Source organism: Giraffa tippelskirchi, chromosome 8, assembly GCF_054371585.1.
Source record: "Giraffa tippelskirchi isolate mGirTip1 chromosome 8, T2T-mGirTip1v1.2.pri, whole genome shotgun sequence".
Lineage (NCBI taxonomy): Eukaryota > Metazoa > Chordata > Mammalia > Artiodactyla > Giraffidae > Giraffa > Giraffa tippelskirchi.
In genome coordinates, this window is record NC_137282.1 from 10,352,749 (window position 1) to 10,368,881 (window position 16,133).

The following is a 16,133-nucleotide window of genomic DNA, read 5'->3' on the forward strand; positions in this document are numbered from 1 at the left end:
ATATCTGATCAATCACAGAACTTATGATGAGGATGAAAGGGCAAATTACAGACTGGGAGCAAGTATCTGCAAACCACATATCTGACAAAAGGTTTGTAATTACACTACATAAACTCCTCAAAGATCAGTAGTGAAAAACCAATCCAACTAAAAAATGGGTAACAGACATTAACAGATATTTCACAAAAAGTGACAGACAAGCACGTGAATCTATAGTCAACATCATTAGTAATCAGAGAGACATGAGTCAAAATTACACAAGGTAAATTACATATCTGTCTTGGCGCGAGTGGTAAAGAACCCACCTGCCATTGCAGGAGACATAAAAGACGGGAGTTCAATCCCTGGGTCGGGAAGATCCCCTGGAGGAGGGCAGGGCAATCCACTCCAGTATTTTTGCCTAAAGAATCCCCATGGACAGAGGAGCCCGGGTGGCTGCAGTCCACAGGGTTGCATAGAGGCAGATACAACTGAAGTGACTTAGCATGCACTCACAATGTCTAAACTAAAATTTAAAATTTAAATATCAAAAAATAGCAAGAATGCAGACACTGTTTTTTCTCTCATTCACTGCCAGAAGAAAGTTAAAATAGTACAGTCACTCTATAAACAGTGGATTTCTGTCAAAAATAAATATACTCTCACCATATGATCTGGCAATGATATTCCTGGGTATGTATTCCAGAGAAATCAAAATTCACACTCACTCAACAAAGTGTACATCAACATTCACAGAAGAATTCTTTTCAATTGCTTAAAGATGGGAAAATGCCAAAATACTTCTCAACTGCTGAAGTGTGTGAGAACCACAAAGTCTAGCGTTTCTTTACAGGAAATTGGTTGTTGAGGAATTCAATTTTTTTAAAAAATAGATTTCATGTGGCTGAGCTTCTCTATTACTTCTCTCAATCTTAATAAGGTGTACTTTTCAAGGAAGCTGTCCATTTCATCTAAATAATCAAATTTACTGGTATAGGGCTCTTATAATGCTGCAACCTATCATTTTATTTTCTACATGATTAGTAATATATTCTTTCATCCTTAATATTGGTGGAATTTGTTTCTGATTTAGATAAGACTTACCAGGGGTAAGTACTGTATTAGTCCTTATAAATTGTATTGTATTAGTCCTTATAAATAACTAAATTTGGAGCTTTACATATTCCATTCATTGTCCCTTTTTTATCTCATTGATTTCTGAACTTTTTGCATTATTTCCTTCCTCTGCTATGTTTTAACCCTTTGTCCTCTCCCTGCTGGATTTTAGGCTTTAGGTGGGGAGTGTGGCTAATAAAGAGTGTCTCCTAACCTAGAGTTTGATCCTTCCTCCAAAGACAGCCTTTCCGTCTCAGCTGAATGCCTGGTATGTTAGTAAATCACTCTACACTGCCTGGATGAAAATCTAACATCTCTCAACACTGTTTCACAGGCAGCGTTATCTCCATTTCAACTTTTCAACAGAGTTTTACCCACCACATATGCAGTCTAATACTCAGTCAGGGAAAACAGGTCAAGTCATATTCCTTGAAAAAATATATATTGATACATAGCTCTTGTTCATCTCCAGTCCTGTGTCCTGCAAGTTCCAGCTGCTTCAGCACTTCTAACTCAAAAACTATTAAAATCCAAACTGATAAGGAGTCCTGTTGTTCCACTCTTGGGCTATAGTTAAGGCATTGTTTTCAGTCCGAGGACTAAGTTCAATGTGAGACTCACCTTTTGTGATTTCTTTCTATCAGAGGGAGAATCCCTGACTATTTTTTAAATTGTCAAAAGTCTGAAACCAAACGTCTTATGGATTTTGTCCTGCTTTCTATTTGTAGATGGTGAAAAAGACAAATGTACCAGTTACCAGATTTTAAATTTCATTCTCTCTCAACTGCAGCATACTTTTAAACATTTCTTGACTCTTATCACATGTGGAGATAGAATTGAAAATCCTGTATTTTTCATGTACTCAAATACTTTTGCCACTTCACTTTCCTGTTCTCTTTCTGTGAGGTGATTTCCACTGTCCTTTCCACTGTTCAGATCCTATAGTACCTTCATCAAAACATCTAACTGTGTTTAGTGACTTCTCAGTTCCTTTTCTCATTTTTTTCTTCCTCTCAAACTCCCACCCACTTTTCAGGTAAGTAATTCCTGAATTTCAAATTTAAAACACTCATTCTATTCAATATGCTTTCATATTTCAATATGCTTTCATTGCAACTTTAAGTTTGGGTTTGTGTCAATCCACTTGCCCAATAATTTAGCCAAGTATAAAGCAGGCTTCTGAAATGACAAATGACAATAAAAACATGACAACTCAAAACCTATGAGACACAGTCAAAGCGCTAAGAGGAAAGTTTATAGCAATACAAGCCAACCTCAAGAAACAAGAGATACATTAAATAAACAACCGAACCTTACATCTAAAGCCACTAGAAAAAAACAACAAAAAATCCCCAAAGTTAATATAAGGAAAGAAATCATAAAGATCAGAGCGGAAATAAATGGAAAAGAAATGAAGGAGACAATAGCAAAGATCAATCAAACTAAAAGAGGTTCTCTGAGAAGATAAACAAAATGGACAAATCATGAGCCAGACTCATAAAGAAAAAAAGGGAAAAGACTCAAATAAATAAAATTAGAAATGAAAAAAGAACAGTTACAACAGACAACACAGAAATACAAAGGATCAAAAGAGCCTACTATGAGAAACTATATGCAAATCAAATAACCTAGAAGAAACGGAAAAATTCTTAGAAAACTATAATCTTCCAAAAATGAACCAGGAAGAAATAGAAAGTATTTACAGACCCATCACAAGCACAGAAATCAAAACTGTAATCAAAAATCTTCCAACAAACAAAAGCACGGAGCCAGATGGCTTAAACAGGTAAATTCTACCAAAGGTTTAGTGAACAGCTAACACATATCCTATTCCAACTCTTCCAGAAACTTGCAGAAGAAAGAAAACTCCCAAACTCATTCTATGAGGCTACTATCATCCTGATACCAGGCCAGACAAAGATGTTACAAAAAAAGAAAATTACAGGCCAATATCACTTATGAACATAGATGCAAAAAACCACAAAAAAGTCTAGCAAACAGACTACAACAGCACATTAAAAAGATCATACATCATAATCAAGTCAGCTTTACCCCAGGGATGCAAGGAGTCTTCAATATATGCAAATCAAGCAATGTGACTGATATACCATATTAACAAATTGAAAAATAAAAACCATGTGATCATCGAAACAGATGTAGAGAAAACTTTTGACAAAATGCAACACCCATTTATAATAAAATCTCTCCAGAAAGTAAGCACAGAAGAAATATACCTCAACATAATAAAGGGCATATACAACAAACCCACAGCAAACTTATTCTCAATGGTGAAAAACCAAAAGCATGTCTCCTGTGATCAGGAATAAGACAAGGGTGCCCATTCTCACCACTATAATTCAACACAGTTTTGGAAGTCTTGGTCACAGCAATTAGAGAAGAAAAAGAAATACAAGAAATCTAGATTGGAAAAGAAGAAGTAAAGCTCTCACTTATTGCATGTAGCAAGATATTATACATATAAAACCCTAACGATGCCACCAGAAAATTATTAGAGCTAATCAATGAATATTCTAAGTCACGGGATAGAAAACTAATACAGAATCCCTTGCATCCCTATACACTAATAAAGAAAAATTCAGAAATAAAAATTTAGGAAACAATCCTATTCACAATTGCAAAAAAAGAATAAAATCCCTAGGAATAAACCTACCTAAAAAATCACTGCAGATGGTGACTGCAGTCATGAAATTAAAAGACGCTTGCTCCTTGAAAGAAAAGTTATGACCAACCTAGACAGTATATTAGAAAGCAGAGACATTACTTTGCCAACAAATGTCCATCTAGTCAAAGCTATGGTTTTTCCAGTAGTCACGTATGAATGTGAGAGTTGGACTATAAAGAAAGCTGAGAGCCAAAGCATTGATGCTTTTGAACTGTGGTGTTGGAGAAGACTATTGAGAGGTCTTCGGCCTCCAAGGAGATCAAACTAGTCAATCCTAAAAGAAATCAGTCCTGAATATTCATTGGAAGGACTGATGCTAAAGCTGAAACTCCAATACTGTGGCCAAGTGATGCGAAGCACTGTCTCATCTGAAAAGACCCTGATGCTAGGAAAGACTGAAGGCAGGAGGAGAAGGGGATGACAGAGGATGAGATGGTTGGATGGCATCACTGACTCAATGGACATTAGTTTGAGTAAACTTGGGGAGTTGGCGATGGACAGGGAGGCCTGGCATGCTGCAGTCCATGGGGTCGCAAAGAGTCAGACACGACTGAGTGACTGAACTGAACTGAAAGAGACAAAAGACCTGTATGTGGAAAACTATAAGATACTAATGAAAGGAATCAAAGATGACACAAACAGATGAAGAGATATACCATGTTCTTAGATTGGAAGAATCAATACTGTGAAAAATGACTATTCTACCCAAAGTAATCTACAGATTCCACACAATCCCTATCAAACTATCAATGGTATTTTTCACAGAACTAGAACAAAAAATCACAATTTGCATGGAAACACAAAAGAACCCAAATAGTCAAAGCAATTTTGAGAAAGAATGGAGCCGGAGGGATCAATCTTCCTGACTGCAGGTTATACTACAAAACCATAATCATCAAGACAATTTAGTACTGGCATAAAACAGAAATACAGACCAACGGAACAAGACAGAATGTACAGAGATAAACCCACACACCTATGGGTACCTTATCTTTGACAAAGGAGGCAAGAATAGACATTGGAGAAAAAAGCTTCTTCAATAAGTGGTGCTGGGAAAACTGGAAAGCTACATGTAAAACAACGCAAGCGGAACACTTCCTAACACCATATACACAGATAAACTCCAAATGGATTAAAGACCTAAATGTAAGACCAGGAATTATAGAATTCTTAGAGGAATACTCTTTGACATAAATCACAGCAAGGTCCTCTATGACCCACCACCTAGAGTAATGTAAATAAAAACAAAAAGAAATTAAACCTAATTAAACTTAAAAGCTTTCCACAGCAAAGGAAACAATAAACAAGATGAAAAAAACACCTCTCGGAATGGGTGAAAATAATATCAAATTAAAAAACTGACAAAGGATTAATCTGCAATATATACAAGCAGCTCATGTAACTCAATATCAGAAAAATAAACAACCCAGTCAAAAAGCAGGCAGAAGATCTAAACAGACATTTATAAAGAAGATATACAGATGGCTAATAAACACATAAAAAAGATACTCAGCATCACTCATTAGAGAAATGCAAATCAAATCTATCATTCTGTATCACCTCACACCTGTCAGCAGGGCCACCATCAAAATACCAACAAACAATAGATGTTGGAAAGGGTGTGGAGAAAAGGAAACCCTCTTGCACTGTTGATGGGAATGTAAATTGATACAGTCACTATGGAGAACAGTATGGAGATTCTTTTTAAAAACTAGGACTAAAAGAAACATATGACCCAATAATCCCACTACTGGGCATGTACCCTGAGGAAACCATAACTGAAAAAGACAAATGTACCCCAATGTTTATTGCAGCACTATTTACATTAGCTAGGACATAGATGCAACCTAAATGTCTATTGACAGATGATTGGATAAAGAAGTTATGGTACACATGTATGAACTATTACTCAGCCATAAAAAGGAATGCATTTGAGTCAGTTCTAATGAGGTGGATGAATCTAGAGCCTATTATACAGAGTGAAGTAAATCAGAAAGAGAAAAAATTATCATACATTATATGTATATGGAATCTAGAAAGATGGTACTGAGAAGCCTATTTGCAGGGCAGTGATGGAGACACAGTCATAGATAACAGACTTGTGGACACAGTAGGGGAAGGAGAAGATGGGAAGAATTGGGAGTGGGGCATTGACACATATTCCTTACCATATGTAAACTGGATAGCCGGTGGGAATTTGCTGTATGACACAGGGAGGTCAAACCCAGTACTCTGTGACAACCTAGAGGGGTGGATGTGGTGGGAGGTGGGAGGGAGGTTCAAGAGGAAGGGGAAGTGTGTACCTATGGCTAATTCATATTGATGTATGACAGAAACCAACACAATATTGTAAGGCAATAATCTTCCAATTAAAAAATAAACAAAATAAAGCAGGCTTCTTCTTCTCACCAATGTCATCATCACCACATAAAAATCTTGGTAACATGGAGATAAACTTACCTTTATAAATGAAGAATCTGCAAGCAACATCTGTCCAGACTTGTTGTATGAATATACCAGGAAATGAGAGTCTAAAAATGACCTAATTCAACCATAATAATAACACTTGTTGTAATAATAGCATTAATAAATGTAACTTTCAGAGTCATGAAATTAAAAAACTTTACTTTCCACTTTATAAGCTTAAGTATACAAAAATTAAATGGGTTCATCTCCCCATTGTCTAGCTTTCTTTCTGACAGCATATTATGTATATAAGAGAAAACAAGAACCAGAACAACCAGATACAGGTGTGAGCATTGTAATGACCCAGACTGATGTCTAATAAAACTCAGAACTTCCAGATTCCCACAGCAAAGTTTTCTTTTACAGATTCAACCATCAACACATCTCATGGCATAAATCTTTTTGTTATGATTTGCTAATAAGTAGCCAAAGATTAATAAATAACAAACAGAATCCATCTTTCATTAGATTTTTCCATGAACTTGCACGAGGGCGTGCTAAGTTGCTTTAGTCCTGTCCAACTCTTTGTGACCCCATGGACTTACTCCATCAGGCTCCTCTGTCCACGGGATTCTCCAGGCAAGAATCCTGGAGTGGTTGCCAAGCCCTCCTCTGAGTATCTTCCTGAACCAGGGATTGAACTCGCAACTCTTATGTCTCCTGCATTGGCAGGCAGTTAATATTTAAGAATCCAATAAACATATCCAAGAGAATTTGATCACTGTGAACAGAATTATAGATCTAGCCAATAAAGAGGGAAAATGCTGGCAAAATGCACATCAAAAATAAAGATTTGATCATAGTTATGAATAAACTATGATATAGAGCACAGAGAAATAAGGTGCAGGATGAAAGCATAAATTCCCCACAGAAGAAAATAATGTATATGGGCTGAAAATTAAAATGAAAACATTAAGGGACTTAGGATATATCAGAGAGTCTTAATTTAATATATACACACATACACAGAAACTCACACTCAACCACATAAGGAAAGCATACTGGAAAATGTAAAATAGACTGTATCAAATTGCAAAAATTTATAGAAAAGAAATATGACTCACAAATTCTACACATTGCCAAAATGTTATTCAATGATGAGAACAAAAACACATCTGCAGATCTGCGATTGGGGAAGCAGGCCATCTGCATAGTCCCTCTGAAGAAAATAATCTGAAAATATTCTAACTAAACAATACCTGAGTCAGCAGAAAGCGTCAATAAAAAGAAGAAAAAAGACTTCAAAAAAGTTGGAAAATAAAATACAGTTGTTAAACAAACTGAAAGCAGAGAATTTACACCTTAAAAGGAAAAAGAATTTTAAAATATAGAGTTGCTATCATTTTAAGATTTGAGAGACACAAGAAAAGAATGTGAGAACCTATGAGAGAAAATATGAATATAATACTTATATGAAAGTTTATCTTTAGAGCAATAAATTCCCGAAACAAAGGAAGAAAACAATGGTCTATGTGGGATTTTTGCAACATACAGAAGAGATAAAGTGTTAATATCTACAGAAAACTAACCTTCGTACAAAATGATCATGGAACAAAAAATAGGAACACAGAAAGATAAAGCCATAGATGGAAAATAAATTCAAAATAAATGAATAAAAACTAATCCTACTAAAAGCTTAGGAGAACCAAGTCAAAGAGAATAGCAGGTAAACACTGAGAAAGATATTGTGTATTATTAATAACTAGAGGAATTCATATTAAAACAATAATAAAACAGCATTTGTTATTCACTAACAAAAATGAGTGAAGATACTCATTTGGTCGAGAATGTAGAAAACAAACATGGTTTTAAACTATTGGCATGAATAAAAATTGGTTATAAGGGTTTTGAATAAGCAGTATATAGCACTTGAGAATTTTCTTATTTATAATCCATCAATTTCACTGGGAAACAGTGACAGACTTTATTTTCTTCAGCTCCAACATCACTGCAGATGGTGACTGCAGCCATGAAATTAAAAGACGCTTGTTCCTAGGAAGAAAAGCTATGACAAACCTAGACAGCATATTAGGCAGCAGAGACATTACTTTGCCCACAAAGGTCCATCTAGTCAAAGCTATGGTTTTTCCAGTAGTCATGTATGGATGTGAGAGTTGAACCATAAAGAAGGCTGAACGCAGAAGAGTTGATGCTCTTGAGCTGTGGTGTTGGAAAAGACTTGAGAGTCCCTTAGACAGCAAGGAGATCAGACCATTCAATCCTGAAGGAACTCAGTCCTGAATATTCATTGGGAGAACTGATGTTGAAGCTGAAGCTCCAATACTTTTTGGCCACCTGATGCAAAGAACTGACTCATTAGAAAAGACCCTGATGGTGGGAAAGATTGAAGGCAGGAGGAGAAGGGGACAACAGAGGATGAGATGGTTGGATGGCATCACTGACTCAATGGACATAAGGTTGAGCAAGCTCTGGGAGATGGTGAAGGACTGGGAAACCTGGCATGCTGCAGTCCCTGGGACTGCAAAGAGTTGGACACGACTGAGCGACTGGACAACAACAATTTCACTAGGGCCTAGGAAGTCCACAAGAGAGCTGCTCTTGCTGTAAATGAGGGAGGACAAATGACTTATGATATATATTCATTTGATGACTACATAAGCGTTTTAAAAATCAAACCCATTTTTCCCACATCAATATGAATGGATTGCAAAAAATGACATTATGCAAAATGTTGCATAAGGAATAAACACAAACCACACCACATACAGTAAAACAGCATCTACTGCTCACACTTTTGGGTCATGGACAGTAGCCATGACAACTCTGCTAAGTGTTGCCAGGTTTGCTCAGGGGTACAGGATTCAGCTGAATGTTGGCTGACGTAGTGATAAAGAGAGCACCGTGGCTATGGTTCAATTGTGTTTAATCTTCCAGCAAGTTTAGCCCAAGCATATTCTCATGGGGATGACAGACAAACAAGGTGGAGAGCAGGAAAGACTGAGACCTTTTTTAAGCCTCCGCAGGAATCAGGTCAGCCAACATCACTCTGGAAAGAGTGTAGTGCGCAATCACTCAGTTACGTCCAACTCTTTGCGACCCCATGAGCTGTACCCCACCAGGCGTCACCGTCTATGGTATTTTCCAGGCAAGAATACTGGAGTGGGTTGCCATTTACTTCTCCATGTATCTTCCTGCTCCAGGGATCAAACCCACACGTCTCCTGCATCTCCTGCATTGACAGAAGGATTCTTTACCACCGAGCCACCTGGGAAGCCCTTATCAAAATAAGTGAGTAGTCCCAAACTGGGCTAGTAATTTGCCAGGCCCTCAAGCTAAAATCTGCTTCATGAGTAACACCCTTGTCCAAGCAGGGTGGCTTGTGTTACTCAATGAAGCTATGAGTCATGCTGCCCAGGACCACCCAAGATGGATGTGTCATAGTGAGGAGATCTGACAAAACATGGTACACTGGAGAAGGAAATGGCAACCTACTCCAGTATTCTTGCCTGGAAAACCACGTGGACTGTATAAAAAGGCAAACAGATACACAACCAGGATATGAGCCCCTCCATGGGTCAAAAGGTGTCCAATATGCTACTGGGGAAGAGATAAGGGCAATTACTAATAGCTCCAGTAAGAAGGAAGCAGCTGGGCTAAAATGGGAATGATGCTCAGCTTTGGATGTGTCTGGTGGTGAAAATAAAATCAAGTGCTGTAAAGAACAATAATACATAAGGAACCTGGAAAGTTAGATCCATGAATCAAGGTAAAATGGACATGCTCAAGCAGGAGATGGCAACACTGAATACCCATGGTTTAAGAATCAGTGAGTTAAAACAGACAGGAATGGATGAATTTAATTCAGATGACCATTATATCTAATATTATAGGCAAGAATCTCTAGAAGAAATGGATAGCCCTCAGAGTCAACAAAGAAGACCAAAATGCAGTAATTGGGTGCAATCTCAAAAACAACAGAATGATCTTGGTTCATTTTCAAAGCAAACCATTCAACATCAAAGTAATACAAATGTGTGTCCCAAAAGCTGATGGTGAAGGAGCTGAAGTTGATTGGCTCTCTGAAGACCTAAAACACCTTCTAGAACTAACATAAAAAAGATGCCTTTTCATCACAGGGGATTGGAATGCAAGGGTAGGAAGTCAAGAGATATCCAGAATAACAGGCAAGTTTGGCCTGGGAGTACAAAATGAAGCAGGGCAAAGGCTAACAGAGTTTTGTCAAGAGAACACACTGGTCATAGCAAACATTCTTTCCAAACAATCCAACGGATGACTCTATACATGGACATCACCAGTTGATCAATACTGAAATCAGACTGATTATGTTCTTTGCAGCCAAAAATGGAGAAGGTGTTCAGTTCAGTTCATTTCAGTTGCTCAGTCGTGTCCAACTCTTTGCGACCCCATGGACTGCAACATGCCAGGCCTCCCTGTCCATCAACAACTCCTGGAGTTTACCCAAGCTCATGTCCATTGGGTCAGTGATGCCACCCAGCCATCTCATCCTCTGTTGTCCCCTTCTCCTCCTGCCCTCAATCATTCCCAGCATCAGGGTCTTTTCTAATGAGTCAGCTCTTCGCATCAGGTGGCCAAAGCACTGGAGTTTCAGCTTCAGCATCAGTCCTTCCAATGAACACCCAACACTGATCTCCATTAGGACGGACTGGTTGGATCTCCTTGCAGTCCAACGGACTCTCAAGAGTCTTCTCCAACACCATAGTTCAAAAGCATCAATTCTTTGGTGCTCAGCCTTCTTTATAGTCCAACTGTCACATCCATACATGACCACTGGAAAAACCATAGCCTTGGCTAGATAGACCTTTGTGGACAAAGTAATGTCTCTGCTTTTTAATATGCTTTCTAGGCTGGTCATAACTTTTCTTCCAAGGAGTAAGTGTCTTTTAATTTCATGGCTGCAGTCACCACCTGCAGTGATTTTGGAGCACAAAAAATAAAGTCTGACACTGTTTCCACTGTTTCCCTATCTATTTGCCATGAAGTGATGGGACCAGATGCCATGATCTTTGTTTTCTGAATGTTGAGCTTTAAGCCAACTTTTTCACTCTCCTCTTTCACTTTTATCAAGAAGCTCTTTAGTTCTTCTTCGCTTTCTGCCATAAGGGTGGTATCATCTGCATATCTGAGGTTATTGATATTTCATCCAGCAATCTTGATTCCAGCTTGCGCTTCATCCAGCCCAGCATTTCTCATGATGTACTCTGCATATAAGTTAAATAAGCAGGGTGACAATATACAGCCTTGACGTACTCCTTTTCCTATTTGGAACCAGTCTGTTGTTCCATGTCCAGTTCCAACTGTTGCTTCCTGACCTGCATACAGATTTCTCAAGAGGCAGGTCAGGTGGTCTCATATTCCCATCTCTTTCAGAATTTTCCACAGTTTATTGTCATCCACACAGTCCAAGGCTTTGGCATAGTCAATAAAGCAGAAATATATGTTTTTCTGGAAGTCTCTTGCTTTTTCGATGATCCAGTGGATGTTGACAATTTGACCTCTGGTTCCTCTGCCTCTTCTAAAAGCAGCTTGAAATCTGCAGTCCAAGGGACTGCAAGGAGATCCAACCAGTCCATCCTAAAGGAGGAGATCAGTCTGGGTGTTCACTGGAAGGACTGATGCTGTAGCTGAGACTCCAGTACTTTGACCTCCTGATGCGAAGAGCTGTCTCATCTGAAAAGACCCTGATGCTGGGAAAGATTGAGGGCAGGAGGAGAAGGGGACGACAGAGGATGAGATGGTTGGATGGCATCATCGACTCGATGGACATGTGTTTGGGTGGACTCTGGGAGTTGGTGATGGACAGGGAGGCCTGGCGTGTGGTTCATGGAGTTGCAAAGAGTCAGACACAACTGAGCGACTGAACTGAACTGATGTTCGTGTATCTCATAAACTCTAATATTACCTCATTAAATTACAGTTGAGTCTGAATATTAGACTTAAAATCCAATGATAATGACTCAAAAGTCTCATGTGACATGAATCACCAAGAAGACTTAACATGTTAAATAAAATATTCATGCCTTTGTATATTTAGGCTTTAAATGTAGTCTCAATTTAAGGAAGTCATTAAAAACTTAAGAAATTAAAAACAACTCTATGAAAAGAAGAATGGCCACTTACTGTTTTTCAAGTGTGAGAGTATACATTTTCTTGTCAATTTGGATGGAATAGGTGACCTATAGCAAAAGATTCAGAGAAAAAGTAATTTTTAGATATTTCAAATCCCTGAAAGTCAAAAGTCCTAATTTTAAAAAATATATGTACTCTTTCACATTAACAGGGATGGTATCGTGTATCAAAATTATATATATTGGAGAAGGAAATGGCAACCAACTCCAGTATTTTTGCCTGGACACAGGACAAAAATCACATGGACACAGGAGCCTAGCAGGCTACAGTCCCTGCAGTTGCAAAACAGTCAGAAACTTCTTAGTGATTAAAAGCAAAACAAAAAAAAAACTATATATCTCTGTCTCCATAGACATATATAGTTACAGTTATCTTTCTTCAGTCTTGGAACATGTGATAGAATTAATCATAATCAAACTTACACAAAATCTAGGATTCTAAATCTATTGCAAATATAAGAGCATTAGTTATTAGCATTAAAGTCTCATAAACAAATTTTCCTTAAAATGATTACCTATAGAAATGTTGAGTAAACTTTGAAGAAATTTGAGTTTTCTGATCTTTCCTCACCTTGCAGTTTCCAGAGAAAATAAATGGAAAATTGAAGAATACAAAGCAAGTCCCCTTCTAAGATAAAACTAAAATTAGACTAAACCTATTGGCACCATTCAGAAAGTTAAAAGGCTGTTCTTCTACTAAAGGATGATATCTGGAATTCATATCCTATTGGCCAGTCCACCTTTGTGTGTGTCTCTCAGAATTCTAACAGTACATCTCTTCCTTCTCCTTTTCATTCTCCTTAGTCTGTCTCACCAAAGTCTTCTCAGATATTAACTTTTGACATTGGAAATCTGAGCTACTTCAGGTTAATTTTTTTCATTAATTCTACCTCTTCATTTAAACAGCATCTTTAAGAATTTTAAAGTTAAGCTATTTTTCTAATTTTAAATTTCCAATCATTTTTTTGTCGTCTATTTAATTATTTGTGTCTAGGAGTATATTATGCTACTTTATGACCTTCAGAGCATGATTTAAGTTTTTCCTTGTAATTTTTTCATTTGTGTTCATTATCATTTAATATTGCTTATATTGGAATGATCTCTCCATCAACCCATGAACCGTGTACAAGTATACTTTTAAATTATCAAATATATTTCTTAGTCTTTTTCTCAAGTTTTGACCTAACTGTACTGTTCCCAGATAATGAGTGCTATACTATCCCCATATGCTTTTCATTTATTTATTTATTTTCCTTGCTGTGGTAATTTCATTGAATGACATATGTTCGTGAAAAGTATAAGAAATATTCTTCAGAAGCATTATTCACGATGGAGACAGAGCTTACAAGCAGTTTGATTAGAAAAGCTCTCTTTCTGGAGATAGTGACAAGACTGGACGTTTCTGATTCTTGGCTGAAACAAGGGCACTGAGATTTATAATGAATGCAGTTTAAGGTCCAAAACCACCCTGGCCAAGGTTAGCTTCTGTTGTGTCTCCCTAACAAAAAGGTTTACTTGGTTACTTAAAAAGTCACTGAAAACTTTGTAAGGAGTTCTCCCGTAAATTTTGTGATTTTAAGCCAGAGATTCAGTGTGTTCCCAGAGCACAGAAATTGGGTTCACGTGAAGCTAGCTCACTAGGGATGCTTCCTGGATTCCTGATATTTGCCTAAATTCTCTTTTTCTTGCTGCAACATAAGTTTTATCTTTATATAAAAACCTCATATAGGGTATCCATAGAGTCCAGTGTGTCTAAACACAGAGCAGAAAGGGGAAAACAATGCATGACCTTCATTGGGCTCACTTTATCCTTCAATGAAATGCTTATTTTTCTTGTTCAAATCTTCCTTCCCCACATGAAGAATTTTAACATTGGCCAATCACCATTTGAGAAAACATTTAAAGGTCTCTCTATGGAAAAGCATTTGAAAACTTCTCCCTGCTGTGCCATCAGTTTTCATGTTGTATATGCTGAGGACATTGTATTAAATTCATAGCAATTTAGAATCGTTATATGTTCCTTGAGAAATAAGTATTTTAAAGAAAAGGATGCTTATCTTGTAATACTGGTTGTGTATGTGTGTGTGTGTCTGCGTCTGTGTGTACCAAATGCTCTTTTGTGCTCCAGTAAATATAAAACACTCATATTTTAAAGTAATTTCTTAATTACATGCGTTTCTGAAACACTGCCATCTTTGTTGTTTGTCTCGGTCTTCTGTGGCACTGTAATTTGTAGATGTGCTGTTTCAGAGTCTGCAGTAAGGAAAACAAGAGTGAGCATCCCCAGGGCATGACCGCATCCTTTCTTACTTGTCCTCTCCTATCACATCACTTGTGGATCTTCCAAGCCCCAGTGGGCGCCTGCGCGCGCACACACACACACACACACACACCCTAAAACACACACACACACACACACCCTAAAACACACACACACACACACACACACACACACACACACACACACACCCTAAAACACACACACACACACACACACACACACACACACACACACACACCCTAAAAAATCATACGGAGATCCAACGAGTCCATCCTAAAGGAAATCAGTCCTGAATATGCATTGGAAGGACTGATGTTTAAGCTGAAACTCCAATACTTTGGCCACCTGATGTGAAGAACTGACTCTTGAAAGGACACTGATGCTGGGAAAGATTGAAGGCGGCAGAAGAAGGGGATGACAGAGGATGAGATGGTTGGATGGCATCACCGACTCAATGGACATGAGTTTGGGTAAACTCCAGGAGTTGGTGATGGACAGGGAGGCCTGGCCTGCTGCGGTCCCTGGGGTCGCAACGAGTCGGACAACACTGAGGGACTGAACTGAACTGACAGGGTTTTAAGAGGTCCCCAGGACCCCATCCAGGATCCTCTCCCTACTCCCACCCCCACCCGGTCTCCCTAAAAGACCTGTGTGTCCGTCTGGGAGTGAGGGACAACTATCCCAGTCCTGCTCTGAGCCCTCCGACCAGCGGGCCTGGCAGAGCCCTGAAACTGGGCAGAACTCCGACCAGACCCGGGCTCCCCCAGCCTGGCCTGGGCTTCTGGGGCCGAGAGGGCGACGCCCTCCACCCCCGCGCCAAGGGACACTGTGACGACGAGCCGCCCTCCTATCCGGCAGGGTCCTCACTTACGATGGTCCGCGGAGGCCAGCCGACCCAGCCCTGTGAGGAGTAGCAGGAGAGACAACATTGCGTGGCCGGCCTCGCCTTTGGGGATGGCGGTTGAGTGGAAATGGAGTAGCCAGGCGCGTGGGGTTTGAGACTCTTTCCAGGAGCAGGTTGGGGGTGGCGGTGGCTGGAGCTGACGGGCGGGGCTGGGGTGGGAGGGGCGAGACTAGGGGGCGGGGCAGAGGGTGGGGCTGGACCGGGGCGGGGCTGGAGGGTTGAGCAAGGGGTGGGGAGGAGGGTTCCGGGCTTGCAGAGCGGGCAGTGTGTAGGAGTAAGATTGGGACCAGGTGGGCGGAGCTGGAGGGCGGGGCGGGGGTGGGCCTTGGGCGGGGTGGGAGTAGAGAGGAGGCCCTGCTGGTGAGGGTTTTTGCCAGACCTAGAGTTCAGGATCCTGGAAGCTGCAGCCCATTCCCCTGGCGCCCACTAGAAGCCCACTTCACGTGGGAGGCAAAAGGGAGCCTGCTTCATTCCTAAGTGCCCTTTAGATCAAGAAATTTGACATTCTTTGAGTGTTCTAGGGTAACCTAAGGTTTATAAACAGCATTTTCTCCTCTGCATATAAGCTCAGTCAGT

The 16,133-nt window shown here is 39.3% G+C and overlaps 1 protein-coding gene across 12 annotated transcripts in view; it reads right to left on the minus strand.

Moving 5' to 3' along the window:
* LOC145518867 (A disintegrin and metallopeptidase domain 3-like) overlaps positions 1-15,666 on the minus strand; it is a 109,041-nt gene extending 93,375 nt beyond the window's left edge. For 4 of the 12 annotated variants that reach the window (XM_081523944.1, XM_081523943.1, XM_081523937.1 and 1 more), the window contains exons 1-4: positions 15,525-15,666; positions 14,543-14,625; positions 12,365-12,420; positions 6,239-6,320 (exon numbers count right to left, since the gene is read on the minus strand). Coding sequence is in view for 8 of the 12 variants with exons in the window: in XM_081523943.1 (XP_081380069.1) it covers positions 6,239-6,320; positions 12,365-12,420; positions 14,543-14,625; positions 15,525-15,582 (279 nt within the window). In the remaining 4 variants the exon portion in view is untranslated. Of the gene's footprint in view, positions 1-6,238; positions 6,321-6,789; positions 6,966-12,364; positions 12,421-14,542; positions 14,626-15,300; positions 15,429-15,524 lie in introns of those variants that run through there. The other 8 variants (XM_081523939.1, XM_081523938.1, XM_081523946.1 and 5 more) reach the window with 5 other exon arrangements.
* Between the last annotated feature and the right edge of the window lie 467 nt (positions 15,667-16,133).